The sequence below is a fragment of the Ammospiza caudacuta genome, chromosome 19, assembly GCF_027887145.1.
Source record: "Ammospiza caudacuta isolate bAmmCau1 chromosome 19, bAmmCau1.pri, whole genome shotgun sequence".
In the NCBI taxonomy this organism is placed as follows: Eukaryota; Metazoa; Chordata; class Aves; order Passeriformes; family Passerellidae; genus Ammospiza; species Ammospiza caudacuta.
In genome coordinates, this window is record NC_080611.1 from 2,451,681 (window position 1) to 2,473,171 (window position 21,491).

Here is a 21,491-nt window from a genome sequence, read left to right on the forward strand (position 1 = left end):
AAGTAAGTGCAGTGGAAGGTACAAGACAAACATTTTCACTGCTGAAAGAGGCTGAGTCCTGTCTCCCAAGTTTCAAAAGGAGGAGGTGTTCATCTAATGTCTCCAGTTAGAATTTAGTTATAATTTCACTTGCTCCCACCTTATTTTTTCCCAAAACCACCACACCCAATCTCCATCCCCTGTGCCCATGTCTGGTTTAGAACAATAAAAGTCAAAAAAGGAACATGGCTGTCTACATGTGGTATCAAAACTAGCACTAGTGACCAGAGTAGATGCAGATTCCTCCCAAGTGCACTTCCACACACAGGCCAAATAAATCAGCATAAGTTACAATGGTGTTCTGTCCATGTCTGACTTTGGTTACATATACAGTCAAGGCCTGAATACTAATGGAAAAGATAATGCTCTTATTAAAGAATGTAAATTCATTGCCTTACAGCCAGAGCACTGACTAGTACACAATGCAGTTCTTTTCCAAAAAGAACCACTCTTGCTTGCACTACAGCTTCACAGGGAAGCAGGAAGCACATTTCCCTGCCTGTGTGTCTGTTCTGACCAACTGCACAGGGCTGTTAATCAATACCCCAAACCAATATTGCAATGCAAATGTGAAGCAGTCTGAATGCCAGTCTCAGCACTGGCATTTCTCTAAACATGCTGTCAAAGTTGACCTGTTTTATAAAGAATTAATACTGCCATTTTTATTGCAAGATTTCTGTAATTTCTTAACCTACTGCAGCAAAAGGCACTTTCTGGAGAAGACAGTGAACCCAACAGCAGCTAACTGCTGCAAAAGTAAGCCTGAAATTAAATCCTGATAGAACCAAAAAAAACCCAAACCAACAAACAGCACAGAATAACTAAGCATCCAAATTAATGAACTAAGCTTGAAGACACGAGAAATTTATTAGGAAAGAAGCTTATTTAATATTAAATGTTCAATGACAGAGACAATCAAATTTGTAACAGAAATTCAAAGATACTTTATTTCCATTTCTCATATATCAAGAAGCTAGGAATTGCTTAGTTGTAAAAATGGGATTCATTTTAGTTCAATTCACACAAATACTAAACATTTATTCTTGTGTTTTAAAGTCCAAGAATGAAAACTTGCAATTAAACACTGAGCAAGCCATGTGTTCAGGTTATGTTGGTTTCTTATCTTAAAAAGTCTTAAAGAAAAAGAAGGATACAGGACTTATATTCTCAGTAGCATATGTGCTATTATCAACACATCTTTTTGAACTCTGGGAGGAAACACCAGTCCTGAATTAAATTTTATTAAAAAAAAATCTAACTCAACTTTATATTTTTCTATGCCACTACAGCTTTCTTTCACCTCATTTAAAAGCAGATCTTCAGTTTAAGCTGTCTTCCACTATCTTCGCAGACTCTTCACATAGTAGTCCTATAATGCAAAATTTTGGGAGAACAGACGATTAGACAGCATTAGGAGCATTTTGTTTACCATTCCTATACACTCGCCCAGTTGTTAGCTGTCATCTTAACTCTACAAAAACATCACCATTGAACATGACTGGCATTAGAAGCAATGATGTAGCATTAATGGTTTAATATCAACATTAAATGTTTAAGAGTTCCTAGCATACATAATGCAACTACAGTAACAAATTATATTGCAAGAAGCTCATTTATCAGCTGTCACCTCCACTGTTAGTTCCTTATTTCAGGAATACAACTAAAGACCTTCTGTAAGAAAGCTATGTCGAGAGTGGGGAAAAAACTTCAAGTTACCCTTTCAATACATAATTGCCTATTGCTTAGCTGCTTAATTTCCCACAAATAGTTTCCAGCATACATTCCTGCCATCAACACTGCCATCATTTGGTGGCAGCTGTTTCTGCACTTATATCTGCCTTACAAGCCTGTTACCAGCCATTCCACTCTTCTGTGCTATGGCTGACTGCAAAGTCTCCTACACAGTAGGAAATATTAAGCACATACCTCTTAAGGACTTGAATTGCATTGAAAGTAACAAGGCGAATATTATGTAGTGTTTATTGCATTTTAAACTCTTTAAAGATATCTAATTCTGGGCAGCACTGCATCCCTACACACAGTTGAAAGAAAATTCCATTCTGTTAACATCAGATTTACAGTATTCACACAATACACAAAAAGTCCTTTTCACTAGCTTCAAAATCAAAAACACAACAGTAAGCTTAAAGATTACAGGCAACAGCATTCAAACATGGATGTGGGTAGAGAAAGGAGTACCTGGCATGAGTACCTGCTTAGTTTGACTGAATCCTTGATTTTTAATTTGGCTTTTCATGGGCCGCTCACAACACCAACGCTGTGTGAGGTATGGTAGTCAGCTGCAATAATTCATAAACCCTACACTTCCATCAATCCAATGCTACTGGCTCTCGAGTTACAGAACAAACTGCATTAGAATGCAAGGCAATAAAGCAAAAAAACTAGAAACATCCTTGACAAAGAAATACTAGCAGTTTATATGAAAACAAAGTAGTCCAACATGTGCCTCAAATATTAAGTATTTAAGCAAAAGTTTCTGCTGATGTACCAACACAATATGGACTTAAATACAAAACCAGTTCAATTAAAAAAAAAAAGATAACAAAATCCCTAAAAATAAAAAAGGATAATTAATTTTTCTATGGTGACTATATTACAAATATGTCCCAAAGAGGCACACTAATGGGGGCATGAGTCTGCTACAAAATAGCTGAGACAAAACAATGTACCTCAAAACGTTTTGCAGGACTACACTGTCATTTCCTTCAGAAGGTGCTTTAGTTTGTCTTCTTACTTGACTTAGTTCCATCTTCATCTGTGCATACTTACGCTGCACTGTTAAACAGTAACAAAAAGCCCTAATCAAAGTTTGAAATAATGCACTTACCTCTGTCTGATCTGAGGTCATATCAGATCAGTTTTAATTGGACTGAGTGTCACCTTCAGATTTAATGTCTTCATTGGTCCCATTGACCTCATTCTTAGTCTCACTCTCCTTCGAGTCTGTATTTGTGTCTTCACTCTGTTTTTCTCGACTACTGGACTTCATACTACTTTTTTTATCATCAGATCCCCTCTTTTCTGCCATGAAAGAAGACATTGACCATGGATTTCAAAGTAAAAACAAACATTGCACACGTGAGATATATACTGCATACAACATGGGACAATTACATTCTATAGCAATAAGAGTAATACTCAAAAAGTTACAGAAATAGGCTTCAGACTACCATGCTGGAATGGAGAGGGGACAAAATAAAGGTAGAAGGAGACAGTATAGGGTGGGGGAAGAGGAGAAAGGTCAGACCTCCTAACAGAGGCAGCTACTCAGCTCTCTGTCAAAACGAACAAATTGGAGGTAAAGAGGTTAGGCAGATGTGTAATTATGGTGCATGGCTTCCTTACTTATTATGGGACTCTTCTGGTCCCCACATTTTGATTTCTGATTGTGTATGGCTTGCTTTGGTTTATAATTTTTGTTAGTTATGGTTCTTGAAAAGGAATCAGAAAGGAGTGGTGGACAATTATGCTTGACTGCATAATCAAAGAAATTTATACTTGCCAATTAAAAACCAGCAATCTCAAACTATCAAATACTTTGGGAAATGATATTAAGCACTGACAGCTTTGAAGGTGGAGATCAGTGATGACCAAAATTAAATTTGAAGTTGCACATTTGTCAGCATTGTTAATTCTCAATTTTATAAAAACAGCAGTCATTTATAAACAACTCATTAAAAGGCCTTGGGGAGATAGCTTGGAAGATATATAAAAAGCAATTTTTTTTCAAAGGCAAAGAAACAGCAAGCTGTGGGGGAAGGAGCCCACAATTTGATAATGAATTGGGAAACTTACTGAAGCATTTGCTACACTAAAAACTCAATCTTCAAAGAAGGAAGGAAGCCAGAAGTAAAAATATTTCCATGGGAAGAAAAACATTCAGTATTAGAGCTGCGTGCCTCATCTGTAAATTCAGTATTTGCAAATTTAATAAAAATACCAATTCCTGCTGTATTATTTCACACCATAATATTCAACTCTTGCTCAGTAAAGACACTCTGGAGAGAAAAAAGAAATCCAAAAAACCAACCTCTCAGATGTCATCACACAGAACAACATTCATGCTCTTTTTTCTGATTATTCCCTGCTATCTGGGCAATCAAAATAAATAATATAAATAGATAGATATATCCCTGACACAGGAGCACACAGATGGAACACTCTGAAAAAGCTATTTAAAACAACATTATCACCTAGACTGGCATAACACACTTTTATATTCCAGGATACAAAACAAGAAATTAAGCTTTAAGAGAGCAGCAACATTCCAACTTCTTTGTTTTATAAGACTACCAAAGGATAAGGTAAAGTCCTCACAGAGAAATGAGGGCAACTGCCTAATGACCACCAGTAGTGAGGATTCACCTGCAGCAGCACATCCAGTGCAGGGTGCCTGGAGCAAGCACACGGCAACATTACCCAGCTCACTGAAGGACTAAGTCAGTTTGGGTCTGTCTGCCCTCAATTTGGCAACTCGGCAGGTAGATTGCACTCTAACTAACCTTGTTAAAAAGTCTTCTTTTTGTGTCTTAAAGGTATCTCCGGTGCACACGTGGATCCACTGAGGAATAGTAGTCTTGTTTCCCCGCAGAGGACTAGTAGTCAGTCCAATAATCTTATCTTCTGTCCTATGTAGATATGGTAGATCTTAATAGCCCTATGGATGTGCAGTGTGCAGGGTTTTGTTCTGTCTTGTTTGTGTCTTGAATATGGTCAAGAGGATAATTTTGTTCAAGGTTAAAAAAAACTGTGGTATGAAAGATCAAATTCTTCTAAAAATTTTAGTATTAAAATAGGTATACCATACCAAACCTCCAGTTTGCCAAGCAGAACTGAAAAAGTGTATTCAACAAATAGCCCAATAACTTTCCAACCCCTAGAGTATCTGCAAGAAGTTAAGTTCCCCCACTGTATTTTTAATCAGTAAGAGAAAAAGCATATAAAATTAGTTTGCTGTTGGAACTGGATGTATTATTTCAGCTGTAATCTATTAGGTATAATCACATTCATACTGACTTTGCTTCCTGATTAAACACATGCACATTTTTCTGACTGAGTTTATGTGGGCAACTGAGATGTGTTTTATGAGAATTCTTATCATGACAAAGTGAATCGCTTTACTGTTCAGAAAATCAAACATAATATCCAGTATTACTGAAGTGTTCTGGTAGTATTTGCTGAGGTTTAATCACTAACATTAAAACATGATCATAATTATTTTTATATAAGTATCAGAATCCAGATTAGGGAAGACAGACAGCCAAGCCAAAGTGGTCTAGAGGCCCATTCCAGTATTAACTCTTCATAAAATGAAGGTACTTGGAAAATAATTTTTGTTTTATTAAAACCCCCTATTTATTCCATCTGCTCTGAAGTTTGTTTACTTGAACAGTAGGTGCACTCTACTGGTTTATATTAAGCTAAGGCTCAGCTGGTGTTTACGGCTGGTGGCTCCTTTCTTTAGCAAAGATATCTCTGACACTGAAATCTGTGTCACAAAGCAAGTGCCCCATTTTTTGCTTTTTCTTTTTTTTTTATAACCTTGGTTGCCGTCTTCTATGGTATCTTAGTGAACAAGAAACCAGGACTTCTGAATTTTCAGTGTGGGACTAATTTAATGTGCAATTGTACACAAGTCTTGGTAAACTGCTCCTTGGGGTTTTTTTTGTGTTAATATTCATGTTTATAAAGCAGTCTGAGATATCCAGGTGAAAGGCACTACCATGAGTAGTTACAGCCTTTGCTGCTTACTTTTACAACTGCAGATCAGTGGTGGCTAATAAAGACAAGTAGATTCTGAAGACAAGATTCCCAATGTAGTAAGTTAAGATTTAAATTTGAAGTTACTATTGTGCAAAAGCTAGACACTTCAAATACATGAATCTCTAAAAGCTTTATTCTTAACTACCTATCTACAGCGCCACATTGCAAATATGACAATGCAATGGTGCTTACAGCTTCAGTACAGAAATTCAATGTTGCCTTAGTAATTACTATTGGGTTTGGTTTTTTCCCTCCTTCCTTCCCTCCTCTTTTGTATTTTTTTCTGTTAGAAGACTTTCCCAACAAAGGGAAAAAATCACAAACTTCTTCAACAGTACAGTCCTGTTCTAAGGCTTATTTGTGCTTTTACAAATGTTAGGATGGCACAGTCAAAAAAAAGTAATTGATTTTCCCAGGTGGGATTTTTCATCACAGCTCATAGCACCACCTCACTGTTCTCATTTCTGGCGGAAGAAAGCAGCAAGAAGAAAACAAAACAGCCAGCAAGGAAATTAGTCAAGTTAAAATTAAAAATACTTGAGACGTTGAAGAGAGTTCACTAGCTCCTCTATTTATGGGAAGATTAATGAAAGAACTGAAAAGCTCAAAACCAGACCAAATTTAAAGAAATAAGAAAACAGTTATTTATATGCATAGATAACAAACATTCAGGAGAATAGGACATTCTTCACCAAGTACCAGAAATCTGTTCATAAAGCAGGCAAAAAAATCAGGTAAGAATAGTAACAAATGGACACATACAGGCTACAACGCTGAATCTGAGTTTAAAGCCTGCACATCATTTCCACTGCCAATGAGCAAGCAACAAAACCCACTCTCTTACACGGCAAAGGAAAATAAGAGAAGAATCATTACTGAAGGTGTCCCATAATATAAGCCAGAATAATTGAAACAGTTCAAGGAAGTCAGGGAAGAGAAATACATGAAGCATCACCAACATTTTGGCAACTAATCCACTGGATAAATACAGAGAAGGGTCAAGCAGACAGGCCTATGCAACCCAGACACATGCACAGAGCACCTTTCATTCCAGAGAACCTCAAAAGTACCTTAGAAACACAATTGTTTCATCCATTACTGATGATCAGCCCATGAAGTGGGGTGGCTGTTTTGGACTGGCCATTAGTCAGCTCCCCACCAGAGCCAGAAGTATTACGTTCCTATAGAAGTTCCAAAAGACTTTTAAAGGGGGAAATTTAGCAGTGAATTAGTATCTTCTTCTCACAGAATGTGAATCTACAGTGTTCTCACTGTAGCTCTTTGTAATCCTACCTAAAGTTTCTGAGCTTCAGCCTCTGGTCACCGTGAATGCTGTGATACATGGCGCCTACAGCTACAAAACTGTTTCAAAAACTAACACAGCTTTCTGTTCAGACTCACCTGAATACTGACAAAGCAAGACTCACTTTGCTTAAACAAAAAACAAAAAAAAAACAAAAGGAGAAAGGTGCGGGGGGAAGAGCAGGAGACTGGGGAGAAGGCATGAATTGTCATTTAGAGCATCACAGGGATTCTGCAGTATTTATCTTGAACTGCATTTATAGATTGGGGAAAAAAACTTAAAAGCACTGTTAAAAGAATAAAGGAAACATGATAGTGTTGGGAATTAATAGGTCATACAGGTGAGAAGCAAGGTACCAGCCCCCCACAAAACATGTACCTGCAAAGGGTAATTGCAAATATCCACTACAAGTAGGAATATAAGACATTCACTCTTAGAAAATTATGTTTACAGGCTTATGCTTTTCTAAAGGTAAACAGGTCTTAAAATATATAAAAATCCTTGCACACTTCATCTGCAGGCAAACTGCAACAGGTAAGAGAAGGACACTGGGGTGTAGGTATGCACACACATGTAGTGACAGTAACTGGGAAGAACAAAATCCTTCAAATTGCTAACAGCAACACACACACCTCTCAGAATGAGGTCTGATTTGGTACTAAGAACTTTCAGGCACTCACTGAAAAGCTAACAGCTTTTGAGACTCTAAGAAAAGATTCATTTCAGAACTTGCTAAGAACTCAGTCCTTACACAAACATACCTTTTTCTTTTGACTTCCTGTCTTGTTCTCTCTCTCTGCTTTTGCTTCTGTGCTTGTAGGATTTTCGATCCCGGCTTTTTGACCGTCTCCTGTCCCTACTACGAGACCTGTGTTTCCTTTCTGATCTATCATGGCTTCTGCTTCTCTTCCGATCACGACTCCTTAACATTCAGACAGAATTTCAAAACGTAAATCTCAGCTGCTATTCTCTATCTCAGAATATACAACAGTAAAACAGCAGCACTTTAAAATACAGTGATTGCCTGCAGAAACCAAATCTTAATATATTGTATAGAAATGTTTCCCAGTACATAAGAAATATGCCTCTTTATTTACTGAAACACTTAACTACATAGTTTAAAAGTATCTACAACCATGAAATAAAGACTAGCTGAAGGAAGAAACAAGAAACCGTATTTTTGGGGAGCATTCTTTGTTTGCTGAAAGCTCCCTCATAAAGCCGCTTCCACCACTATGGGTTCATCTTCCAAAAATGGAGAGAAGACAGTGACACTCAGCAAAAACCTGCTTATCCTTAGAACCAATAAGGTATGTCTTCACTTGAGAAGAAACACCTAAGTGAAGCTAACAAATCATTGATGTTACTCAGGCTGACAGTAAGTCCCCTTTTACCTTTTGGAAATTTACCTGAAAATACTTAAGAGACACACAGACACACACAGAGGTACCTGCTTCGTCTTCTGTCTCTGCTTCTTGACCTTTTGTGGTCTCGTGAGCGGCTGCACCTCCTGTCAGATGTCCTGCTGGAATGCCTGCTCCGTGAGCGGCTCCTTTTACGTCTCTCTCTATCACGAGCCCTCTCTTTCTCCTTTTCCTCCTCTTCACGTCGTCTCTTCCTTTCCCGCTCTTCTCTTTCCCGCTCCCTCTCCTTCTCCCTCTCTTCTCGTTCTAGCTTCTCTTTTTTCAACCTTTCATCACGGTCAGGCTCTTCTGTTCTTTTTCGTAACTTTTCCTTAAAAAAAGAAGTTCACAGGAAGAAATGAAGACTACTCAAGACACTTAAGCTTACAGATTCTGAGGATGTAAAAGCCTAAACTTTTAAAACAGGTCTGTTTTATCTTCCAAACAAAGGACAGTACTTCCTAAAATCCCTGAAATGCAAATCCTTTGTCTTGCAGAACCTTTTTTTGCTTGTCACTCTCACAACAGAGGCCACACTACATTTTCTTAAAAAGACCATAAAACTTCCAACCTAAACCAACATCGTTGCTTGTGTCTATGTCACAACAAATTACATCAGTGAAAGCACAGTGCAGGATTCCATTTCTTGGGAGTATTTCACCTTCTTGAGAAAATTCACTGGACAGCCTTTTATGTACATCAGGAAACCTCCAAGCACTTTTCATTTCAATAACTAGAGGAAATACTTACTTTTAGATCTTCTACAGTAGCTTTTATTTTGGCATAACCCATGTGCTGCTTTCCCATTAAGTGGTCATCTACCCTCGACTGTGCATCTCCTACAATTAAAAAGGCTCCACAAACTTCACAAACTTCCATTTGTTTTTCCTGGGCTGCAAAGCTCTCAATTGTCTGAAAAAGAAGAATATTTGATACAGCAAAAGAGAAGTTTTAGTCAGTGAAGAGGTTTATAAGTCTTTGTTACTGTTGTCAAATCCCAAGCTCTACTGAAAGTTGAAATCACATCTGCCTGCTTTATCTTTGGTGCACTGCACCCCATCACAGTAAAGAGGGAGAGAAGAGGCCACCCTATGCCCATTCCCACATGGAAGGAGCCCGTGAAAAAACACAGAACCATTACTCACTGCATTAACATGCACACAGTTGTATCTGCAGCTTCCTTGCAGTATCAGAAAAATTAAAGTTTTAAGTTTTTCTTGTAAAGCTGTTTTAAGATATCTTTGGCATCAACTGAAATGTCAGGAGCTGCAGAACTACCATGGAATACAACTCAAGGAATCAAAAGGCTAGAATACTACCTCAAGAAAAACAAAAAGAAAAAAAATACTGGCTTCTATTTAAAAGTATGGTGGTCAAATTAAACCACTTGTTTCAACAGACATATGAGAAGTACACTGAAATTTCAACATAAGCCCAGGTTCATGAATCATACAGCATGGACATAAACATGCTGTGTGCAACATTTAAGAATTCTTAAAAAAAAAAAAAGTAATTATGCCTATCAACATTTTTTCAAGTTTTTACTTCATTAAGTATACCCCAAAAAGTTAAAACTAACAATAGTCCCACATATATATCTCAAAAAGTAACCACATTTAAAAAAAATTAAGGTATTCATCACATCTTTAATATGCTTCATTCTCCCACAAATCAAACACTTGTTAAGAGAACACATCAAACATTAAAATGCATTCTTAACTAACAAAAGAAAATAATAAAAACCACACCACAAATAAAGTCAAACAAAGCTTTATATGTTCTTAATTTCTTAAACAGCTGTTACAAAACCCAATCCACCAATTTTTAAGCATGTTTCAAATAACACACACGCAAAACTATCCCTATTAAATATATCCCTATTTTAATAAAAAACCTTAAAGCAAAACAAATTAAGTCCTTTCCCAATTAGTCACTTAAAGCAAAAAGTATGCTTCAATCTCTTCAAGTAAAAAAACTGAGTCCCAATGAAAAACATCAAACCATATCACACCCAAGAACATGTTAACAAGACAAAGTTCAAATTAACCTCCTCAAAACTATTACACCTTTAAAAAAACTTTTGCTATGAAAGCATTTCTACTAGAATTATCAGTTTTTTTAACAAAAACAAGATCTCTTAATTATAAACAAAACCAACAACAAAATTTTCAAACTTTTAATCCTTCCAGCCATTGTTTCAATAAATTGTAATGAAGAACTCTTCAGTGTTATATAGAGCAACAAGAGCTCTTAAAATATGGTACAGACATAACTGAACTTAAGAATTCCAATTGAATTCTTAAAACAAGAATCTCAATTTGAGATTTAATTAAATGCCAAAATAAAATCTTTAAACTTAAGCTTCTTTTTTATTAACAAGAACTTGATACTTAACACATTCCCTCTGGTTTATGTAGCTCTGAGAGTCAGCCAGATGCTGTCACAGCCCTGACTCAAGCACTTTCTGTAACAGCTTCTCTAACAGTATAATTCTAGTGTAGAGGTCACAGGGCAAAGTTTAACTGAGACCTCAACTAGAGGAAGGTGAAAGCTCTCCTCCAGGACTGCTGGGTGAGTAATTTCATAATTTGTGTGCAGGAAGCCCACCCCCAAGATAGAATGCCTAATCAATACACTGGATTAACACAGCCAAACGTCCTGTTACTATGCAATGAATTCTACACAGACCTTGCATGCCTTCAGTGGAAGGACATGGTTATTTAGAATGTACTGTGCACCAAACTTTGATATGTCTCACAGAACTACGAACACATGACTTACTGAAGTCGTAGACCTCAGCAGCTCTCTCTCTTCCTTTAACTGTTCAACAAGTTTCATCATTCCTTGTGCTTCTTCCACCTTTCCTTCTGAACCTAGTTCTTCAATCTAAAAGGCAATAAAAACATTAAAAGTTTATTTTTTGATCAAGTAACAAAAGCAAGTGATCTCTCTCATGGGGATTAAAAACCTCTCACCTGTTGAAGCAGTACATCAATTTTGTCAGTTAACACCTGAATCTTCTCTTCGTTTTTACCGGTAGGTCCAGCTCCCTGTAAAAAGTGCAAGAGTGACTTGGGGCTTTTTTTCTTTCCTTGTTGTTTTTTTTTTTCTTTTTCTTTTGTTAAAATAGCTTAAACACACAAATGTATGTCTTCTCATATTCCAGAGACACTTTGGGAATAACTTCCCCAGGCCTCTTCTCCCATGAGAAGCTCCTAATAATAGTCTAGTCTACTATAAAACACTCCACGACACAACTTACTCCACCCCTGTTAAGTCTAGTCACACTAATTCCTCCCAGTTCAACAAAAATGTTCAAGATCCTGGCCCATAAAAAGCAAGAAAACTGTATTCAAAGTCCTAACTTTAAACTCTGACACTCCCATGCAGCTGTTACATATCTTTGCAGACATTTGATTATGACTCAGAGGTTCTGTACACTTTACATTTCAAACTCTGAGTAAAATGCAAAAGGAATCTCACTTCAAAGATGTACTTGTTAGCAGTGTCCTCTCTGCAGGCTGCTAGAACAGACTTTTCGCTGCACTCCCACCTCTGCTCCACAAGTGGCATCTCTCAACTTGACACTGTCCACAGCTCCTTCTGAAGCAACTGGACTTTGTACAGAACAGTGAGGTGGGGCAGCAGAAAGAGCAAGGCTGTCCTGGCAGTCACAAAACTCAGAGAGCACAGGCCACAGACACTGCTCCAAATCCATCATGGGGAGAGACACAGCTTGCTAGTGCAGGGAGGGAGGAATGTGCAACTAGAGGAGAGAACATAAACTGAGGTTGTCAGGGTAAAGGCAACAACTGACAGGTAGAGAACAGATACTCATTCTGAGGAAACAAGAGACGGTGAGAACAGAGAGGGCTCTTGGTGACTCTGGAGTCACCTGCCTTGTCTATTAATGCCAGATGCAATCTGCTGGCTAACAGGCAAAAAATCTTAATTCATCAGGAATCTTCTGGATAACACTAAGTTTCATCTGAATAGGTAAGACCCTGAAGATCCTATCTACAGGAAAAGCTGCCTCACTGACTCCTGCAGACTCACCCCAGAAGACTGTTGGTTCTGTGAGAGAGCCAAACGAGCGTGGCCCCTCCGGATCCTGCGCTCCACCTCTGCAAGCAAGCTCTGCAAATAGCGCAGGAAATCCCTCTCATAGCCCACCTTCATGAATCGAGAGCTCTTCTCATACCTGAGAAAAGGTTTTAAAAATGAGAGCTCACATAAATCTGTAATAGATGAAAACTAAGTAACAAGACACACAGTATTATAAATTCTTGCTCACAGTAAGAGAATATGATATATTTAAATAAGTAAATTTTTATTTAAATAAAAATTTAAACAAACTTTTGCAAATAAAAAGAGCAAGTAATTCGTAATGTTTGGGCTGCTATTAACAAATTGCAAAGATACCAGAAACTCCATTTACTTTAACATATCAAACAACAAACTTACTGTTTGCGTAGATTTTCATCATGAATTTTTTCACAAGGACCTAAGAAGACAACACAAAAAGCTTAAGTTTGCATTCCTAAATGTTGTACTCATATTCCACCAACATTTGTTTGTGCATCATGACAGAACAGAACTATAAACATTTCACAAAGACTTTTATGCTTCTGCCATCCTGCTTCCTTTGCTTGGAGCTTGAAAGACACACTGAAGAAAAAGAATGTCAACATCATTAGGTAGTTATAAAAAAGAGACTCGACATATGCAGTCATGATAAAAAATAAAATTTCCAGATCGAGTTTCACATCAGTAAATACAAACAATGTAATATCCTAAATACCTGGGGCTTAAAAAAAAAAAAAAAAAAAAAAAAGAAAAATTACATATGAAGGGAAATTTCATCAGGCACTTTCTAATTTCCAGGGTTCTCTGCAACACACTGGCTACTTAAAACAGATCTTCAGAGTAAATTAGGAGGTATGTACCCTGAGCTCATGAAGGTGGCCATGTTAAAATTCCTCACCTTCCCCAGACTCTCAAACTCTTTAACAGACTTAGAAACTAACACTAAGACAAAAGTCTGGTTTTGCTAAGTTAACTTCTCCAAAATATATACTATATGTAGCCATCAACTACCAGCAATTGAGAGCTGGCCTTTAGAAATAACTATTACAGTAAGTGAGTCTTTTACTTTAGGTAAAGCAGCTCAACAGTATGTCACACAAAACTGCCACTTGAACAGGAGAAAAACACCCCACACCCAGCAACTTAGCTTACATAGTAAGAAAAAATTTTTAAGAAGCCTTTCAACTTAGACAAAGTAAGATCTGGGATAAATATTACTTTTACCACACTGTATCACTGGCAACCCTTGAAATGAAAAAAAAAAAAAAAAAAAAAAATCCAAGTGTTTTGACAAAGCAATTAACAATAAAAACATAGTTTGCAAACAAAAGCTCAACCGTAATTACTTTTCCGTGAATAAAAATGTCATGACTTATAAACTTACCTAAATCAGAACGGGTGTTTGTAAATAACTCAGCTGGGCAAAAGCCACAAAGATAGTATTTGCAAACCTGACAGAAGAAAGAAACAGGCATCATTTTTTGTCTCTCGAATTGAAAATTTTATGCAATTGCTTTTTATACTAAAACGCAAAGTTTCAGTGTCAAAGTTTCCTTTGAACATAGTAAAATTTCTAGAAATTTTACACACCCTTTATCTTTATATTTCTTGGCAGCAGTAAGTGCTACAAGATGCACTTTGATGACAAAACACTAAAAATCTTACTTTTCCTTGTAACAGTTCTTAATTCTACCACTAAATCGAAATATTTAAGATTAAAGTGTCATCAATTTATAAATATTAAATATTTAATATTTCCAAATGAAAGGAATGAGATCAGAATGGACTATTTAGTAAGTTTCAGTGAAATTCTTAACTGTGAAAAGCAACAAGAGGTGAGAAAAACCGGCATGGAAGCATGGAACATGGGACTACTCTGTGTTCAGCCTTCACTTCCTCAGAGCTACTGGCCTGGAGAACCAGAGCTACCTGCACTAAAACATTTGGTACTATCCCAAGGACTTTGATGGCAATTAAAAGACAGAATTATCCAGAAGCTTTCCCACACCACTGTTCTTACAATTCCCTATTTTAAGAATGATAGCCAAGACATTATATAGCTCTTCAGGCAGAAAAGGCATTCATTTTAATCTGGTTTCCTGCCAACTAGAAAGAGTTTGGTTTGCTTCTCCACAGCCTGGTTTTACATTATTGAGTCAGGATCTCTTTCTGATAACAAAAAAAGACCACCAGAAATTTCAAAAACCCCAAACCCCACAAACCTGTTATTCTAGTCAATAAATACCTAACATATTATGGGCAAAACCAGCTTTTGTTAAAAAGATTATTCACCCTCACCCATGAGCATGAGCTTAGCTAGTCAAGGTGGTCAGTTCCTGAAGTTCATGACACAGAAATATCTCCTGTCTATCAATCAGAACGCAAGGGTAGAATCAGACATACTTTCATCCCAAACTTAATAAATAATCATAAATAATTAACTTTTCACTAGACCCTCCCCACAGATGTGACTGCCATTAATTAAGGTGTAAATCCAAAACTAGCCTGGACGTTCTTCCAACACCTCCTTCACATGACATCAATTTAAATTTTTGCAATCTAATAACTCTGAACGCATTACAGCCTAGTTCTAATCCTCTCACATACCCTGTGAACAAAGACTTGGACTATCTTATCTCCCAAGATACAGACTGAAGTATCTGAAGAAATGAGGGTAAGGACTGAAGCCCCAAACACCACCACCTCACTAAAAAGCCTGTGATACCCATTGATCAAATTAGACCAGCCTGATTTATTTTTCCAAGCTAACTGCCAGACTGCTAATCAGCCTACGGAAGTTCAAACTCTCCTGACTGCTTTGCAGATTCCTCAGAGAAACCATCAGGCTTTCTATTAACAAACCATGGAAAAGAAACACCAACAAACAAATCTCTTATTATGTCATTTGAATACTTCTCCCTTGATCCAGGTTTGGACACTGGTACCTATCTGAAGCAATTTAACAAGAATAGTTAAGAAAACATGTGAAGTGACTTTTTTTTTTTTCTTCTCAGAAGGAAGGACAAAGTTATTGGACCAAATCTGATTTCAGAATCTGCTCTTCTTGGAAAGCTGCAATATCCCTTGTTTTACTACAGTTACTTCAAAGGAGCAGTTTCTGGGATGGATTTTTCTGTTCAGTTTTTCTGACGGATTTTTCCACAGAACTGTAATTTGTCTATACATTCTCTTCTTCTTCCATTTTCTCACACTCACATCCAGGTATAAGGATCAGTGGAAAGACATTTCCCAAAAAAATTCAGAGAAGGATTAAACAATTTCTTAAGACACAGTACAGTAATGACAGTCTAACCACACCAAGTAATTAAAGGAGTTGTAGAATATCTTCTATCAACCAAAAAATTAAAAACTGGCCCGTAACAGCTTAGAAACTAGTAGTAACAAAAGAAGCAAAGGAAAAATTAGAAGTATGATGAACAAAGCAAGACATCCATCCTCAATAAAACCAGAAAGAATTACAATTATTACGAAACAGCACTACTAGGAAAAGCCTCTTTTTATGAACTGATTACAGCTAAAAGTTGGAATAACCAATTCTAAAATATGAGGTTAAAAAATGCCCTACACTGTATTAATTATTTATATATTAAAAACCCAAAACAAACACAAGCTATATCAAACAAACAAAAAAACCTCAAACCCAAAATAATGACAAAAACCACACACACAGAGCAAAAAGCTGCCATAATTTTCTTCTACAAGCTCTAGATGCTGCCATTCTAGCACTATGATGGTACTCAGTGTATTACTTGACATTCTCTCCTAGGAAGCAGCCTGCAGAGAAATACTTCAGAGTGGTTCAGACTACCGTGGCTGAAGCAATTTTCTTCCCCTCTCATACCCATTTCATTATGCTCTTCAATTTCATATGCTTCAACAGGAAAATACAACCTGCTGGAATTCTGCAGAATCTTGCAGGTATCACTCCAGCTCAGCTTCATACAGTGCAACATCTGCCTTCCCAGGCTGAACATTGTTGTGGTGTGCTGTATTGTCCCATTTTGGCCTTCCAGGTCACTTCCCCAGGTGTGCCTATACTCTCTCCCTTCCCCCTTGCCCCCTTGCTGAGTGAGTCCTGTCAATCAGGCTTAACATTCCAGCAAGGTGTGGTGTTGTTGGTCAAGTTCAAAGGATGCCACTCAGGCCTGGGGGTCATTGGCCTGTCTGGGTGTCATCTTCCCCTGAGACCCTGCCCCTCTCACCTGGTTGGTGGCTCACCTGTACCTCCCCTCCCCCTGTCCCTGAGCTTCAAAAGGTGATCAGACCATGCGGCCGTGGTTCTGTTGGAGCAGGTCCTCACATTCAGACCTCTGTAACCATGGAATAAACCTCTGGACATTAAACCTTCCAGCAGAATCCTCTCCTTTTTCTCTTCACCATTGCCTGAAGCTATTCCTCTTGAGGTAACGGGGTTCCAACAAGCCTGGATTTGTTCAGTGCCCAGCTGCAATCTCCAGCTAGCCAAGGTATCTCTGGGGTGACACGCCGCAGTTGCTGCCTTTGGCCCAGCAGCGAGGGTCAGACTGGCCCAGGCACAATCCAACTGGAAATATTGGGAGCTTTTTTTTTCAAATAGAACATCAACTGCACTTTCCAGCAATCCCAAGTAATCAATGGTGAGTGGGAACAGTAAGGGCCAAGGAATGGTTTAAGCATCATGGAACCATTGAATGACTGAAACAGATGTGAGTGATGAGCTTCAGCTGGCATCACTCATCCACGGTTTATCAGTATCGCTGCACTGATCACAAGCAATATGAAAACACATTCCACAACAGGCAGTTTGGTGGGAGTAACCACCAATGCAGGTAACCAGCATTTACTCCTTTTGCAGAGTTATTCTCTGCTAGCGAGCAGGTGCGACAGACACGTGTCAGTGTCAAAGTGCTGCTGCAGGATAAGCCTTTGAGACAGCCTGGGTCTCAAAGCCCCTGAGTGCTCAAACTTTGGTAAGATGCTACAACAGGGATGCTGGAACTTTCCATTTCTTCATCGCAAATTCACTAATCCCTGAAATCTCTAGCAGGTGGGAAAGCAGCATCCTTTACATCCAAATGCACAAAGTTAACAGCAAGAACTGCAAGCTCAACCGGAGTTCGGGAAGCAGTTCAAAGCTCTCCCATGTAAAGAAGCTATTAACAGCTCTATATTGTTAGTGCTTCTACATTAACATGTTTCTCTTCTGCAAGAAATTTATTAACTTGTAGAGAAGTATCTCTCTAACAGTAATAAACAATTACAAAAGCAAATTCCTTTAGAAAGACAATTCCTAGTAAAAGGCTGAGAATAAAATTCAGCAGGCTGAGGCTTACACATTAAAAACTAGTAAATTCCTTCTCATAGTTGAGTTCTTTGAATCCATTAAAGCTCACGGGCAGTAGATATTTTAAGAGCAATGTCCACCCACCCAAATCCAAACAAACATCAGCCCTTCTCTAGAATCCACTCTTGAAGATAAATGTTATTTGTTGTAGGAAGAGTATTAGTAATGAAAGGTTAAGTCCTCTCCCTCCATCCCCTGGAGGATTAAGTCCTTAAATTCTACCTAGATACAAAGCAATTTAGGTTGCTGGCATTATAAAAGCACAACACATAAATAGCTAAAATCATGCCATCATACTCTGAATGCAAAGCAACATTTTGAGAAACTGCATCATCAGAGGTGATTGCTCACAGCTGTTTGTCCCTAACAGCTCTTCATCCCTTTCCACTTTCTGAAAACCCTGAGTTTGCCTTGAAGAAGCATTAAAATTTCAAACCTTACAGGAGCAGGGGCAGCCCATGCTGTACTCTTGTACTACAGAACAGCCTCAGAATTCTTATGCAACTGCTATTTCTGTAAGAACTTTTTCCTTGCCTTGTGCAAGCAAGCAGCATATTAAAGCAGGAAGGTGTGAATCAATAAAGAAATACATTTTGTCTACAGATATGATAGTAAGCAGAAAGACTAAAATACATGATACTAATAATTTCTTCCTGCACACAAAGCCTTTTTGCCAAAACCAGGACTGATCACCTAAAGACATGCCATCATACTGAAATATACCACAAGTGGAATTCCAATTTTTAAAGATTAAAGGCTTTAATTATGTCAAAGTTTTATAGTAAGAACTTGAGCTCTAGAAAAACTTTTATAATATATGATCTACATGTTTCATTGGCACTGCAAATAAATCACACAATGAGCTATCACACCCTCTGCTTCCACACTTTCCACTTCCATCTTGTATTTCACTGCACCTTCCAGTTTCTGAGAGCCACATGGACACCATCTCCAAAGAATAAGCAAAATACAGATGAGCTTCTTGGTAACCTTCCACATTCAAAACTGATGAAATGTGGCACAAAATCCTACACTATGGGATCAATACAACATGCTGGCATTGAGCAGGTTGCATGCTGATCAATGTCTAATCTCAAAAGAAATTACATTAGCAGATGTATTTCACCTGAAAAGCAGGACAGCAGGCAGAGGAATTAATGTTACCATTTGAACCTTATCTGCATTTCCTGTCTTTTAAAACATGTCAGCATTGCAAATTTAATCTTTAGGTGACAAAGAAAGTCAAAGTGAGACACGTGTTTAACAGCAGTAATTGTTAGGGTTTATGACCTCAGTGGACTAGAGGAATCTAGGAAAACATTCCTTGCAGAAAGGTTGTATTTAATAATAAATCAAAGCAGAGCAAACAGCCACAGATCCTGCAGGACTGAAGGCTCAACCCTAAGCCTGTAACTTTCCCACTGCTCTCAGACACAGGACAGTGCTCCTTTTCTGAACTGTCACAGGACTGGGAAGGAGAAACAAGGCCCTGGTTTTGTATCAACAAAACTGAACAGCTTAGAGACTGAGTCATTTGGTTATAGTCAAACTCCACAGCCTAAAGCCGTAAGCGAAAAGAAAAACTGAAAATACTCTGTGATTTGTTCAATTGAAGATGAAGGTAATCTGAACTTACTAAACGCGAATGATGGGGAAAACAAAAACCAACAAAGAAGTCTTTCTCATCTTAACGAATAAACCAAAGCAATCACCTTATCTGTTCTACCTGGGCCAACATGGCTCAAGCCATTCACCTTGTATTCCATGTATTTCATCTAACTCCTCCTTATTTTAAATTCACAGTCAAAGGAAAGTATCTAACCGAACACTCAAGCGAATTATTTTCTTAATAAAGTAAGTCTAGAAACACATAAACAAGGCCATGAAAACTTCCTGAAATTATGATTTCTTCCTGATGTGCACTTCTTATCTACAGAGCAGCATTTTTCTAGGGAAAGAATGGTTCCTCACACTTGAAAACTCTAAGGTAAGATAGGTATTGGGCCTTAGATCACACAAACTCAACCATTCCAAACAAATTCAAACAAGTATTATCCTCCTTTATAATGACCTAAATCCCATATAAAAACATGAAAACATGTCTTAGATTAACATGATTTAATGCAAGCATTTCTCCTTCCCCCAAATAAACAACAACACAGGGGAAGGAGCTAAATGCTCTGTGCAGCTTTAACCACAGAAATCCCTATCATTCAAGACATAAATTATTGTGACACTTTCTTTTAACATACATCATTACGGAAAAAAAGGTATCGTGAACGGGAGAAAATAAAATTTAAAAATTCCTGTGTTCATCTCTCCCAAAGCTATAGGAACTCTGTAGGTACCAGTGAGTTTTCCTGAAAAAACTTACAATGCAACTATAATAGCCAAAACTAACTCATCATTCATTAAAGCTCAACCAACTGGAGAAACCCCAATTAATAAATAATAATAATAATAATAACAATAATGTTGTCCTGTTTGGGCTACTTATTGCAGAAAATGAACAAACACCATATTAACAAAAGTACGTTAAGTACTCCTAAACAACAGGCTTGTTTAGGATAGTGTCCGTCCCCCCCTCCCAAGCAGATTCTTCTGAGTTAGGAAATACAGAAAGAATCAACCTTTTCTTAATCAAAAGTCTTATGATTTTTCCTTGTAGTACAAGCTCCAGACATTAAAGTCGGTCGCGCGTGCCTTTCTTTTTCCTCCCCCAACACCATCCTCAGGAAGAGATCCAGATACATTATCTCCCAAACTCGAACATCTGTCTCAACCCCCTTCGTGCAAGTCAGCGGCTTCCACTCTGAAGTGTTGAATTCCTTCAGCCGCCCCGGGAGACCCCTGCCACCAGCAGCTCTCTGGAAACCCCCGTTCCCGTTAACGGCGGCGCCGGCGGGCACAGCCTTCCCCCGCAGACACCCAAACAGCGGGGCTGTCCCTCCTGCAGCCCAACAACAGCCCGGCTGTGTCGGGATCTTCCTCCTCGGTGAGACTCGGCGCCGTCCCGCGCACGGCCAGGGCCGGCCCGCCCCAGGCCGCCATGCAGGGCCCAGCACGGAGGGCCCCAACCCGCACCCCGACAACCCACGCGGAACCCCAGCTCTGGCCGGCACGTCACGCCTTCCCTCTTCCCCCCTTCTCCCTCCTTCCCGCAGTTGTCCCTGGCCAAGAGAAGCCGCCCATGTCGCTCCGACAAACCCCCGGCTCCGCGCAGTGCGCGAGAGCAGCGGAGGGAGGAGAGAGGCGGCCCCGCTACACTCACACTCTCGTGGTCCCACCGCACGTTGCTGCGCTTTTCATCCGGGGCCAGGTTCCTGTCCCTGCCCATGAGCTCATCGAGGAGCTGGGCGGCCGATATCATCGTGAGATGCAGGCCGAATCCCCCTCGCCAGACACCAGCTCGCCGCCCACCTCGCCCCGACAACCCGCGCCGCGCCTGACGGAGACAAAATGGCGGCGGTGGCTGGCCCTGCCCACAATGCACCGCGCGGGCCGAGCCCGCCGTGCTCCGCTCCCTCACGGC

At 38.9% G+C, this 21,491-nt stretch overlaps 1 protein-coding gene across 8 annotated transcripts; it reads right to left on the bottom strand.

The window, feature by feature from the left end:
- Positions 1 to 924: 924 nt before the first annotated feature.
- On the bottom strand, positions 925 to 21,419 carry LUC7L3 (LUC7 like 3 pre-mRNA splicing factor). 8 transcript variants are annotated; one of them, XM_058817191.1, is made up of 13 exons: positions 21,231 to 21,419; positions 14,000 to 14,066; positions 12,994 to 13,033; positions 12,586 to 12,730; positions 11,505 to 11,579; positions 11,311 to 11,415; positions 9,280 to 9,441; positions 8,577 to 8,860; positions 7,888 to 8,048; positions 2,941 to 3,081; positions 2,730 to 2,835; positions 2,252 to 2,317; positions 925 to 1,408 (listed from the first exon to the last, which is right to left on the bottom strand). In XM_058817191.1, the coding sequence occupies exons 1-12, from the start codon at positions 21,327 to 21,329 to the stop codon at positions 2,293 to 2,295; spliced, it is 1,410 nt and encodes a 469-aa protein (XP_058673174.1). In that variant the 5' UTR covers positions 21,330 to 21,419; the 3' UTR covers positions 925 to 1,408; positions 2,252 to 2,292. The 8 variants fall into 8 exon arrangements, 5 of the variants coding, with proteins under 5 accessions (XP_058673174.1, XP_058673177.1, XP_058673175.1 ...); XR_009275513.1 differs by having other exon boundaries at positions 2,252 to 2,835; XM_058817194.1 differs by lacking the exon at positions 2,941 to 3,081.
- Positions 21,420 to 21,491: the final 72 nt, after the last annotated feature.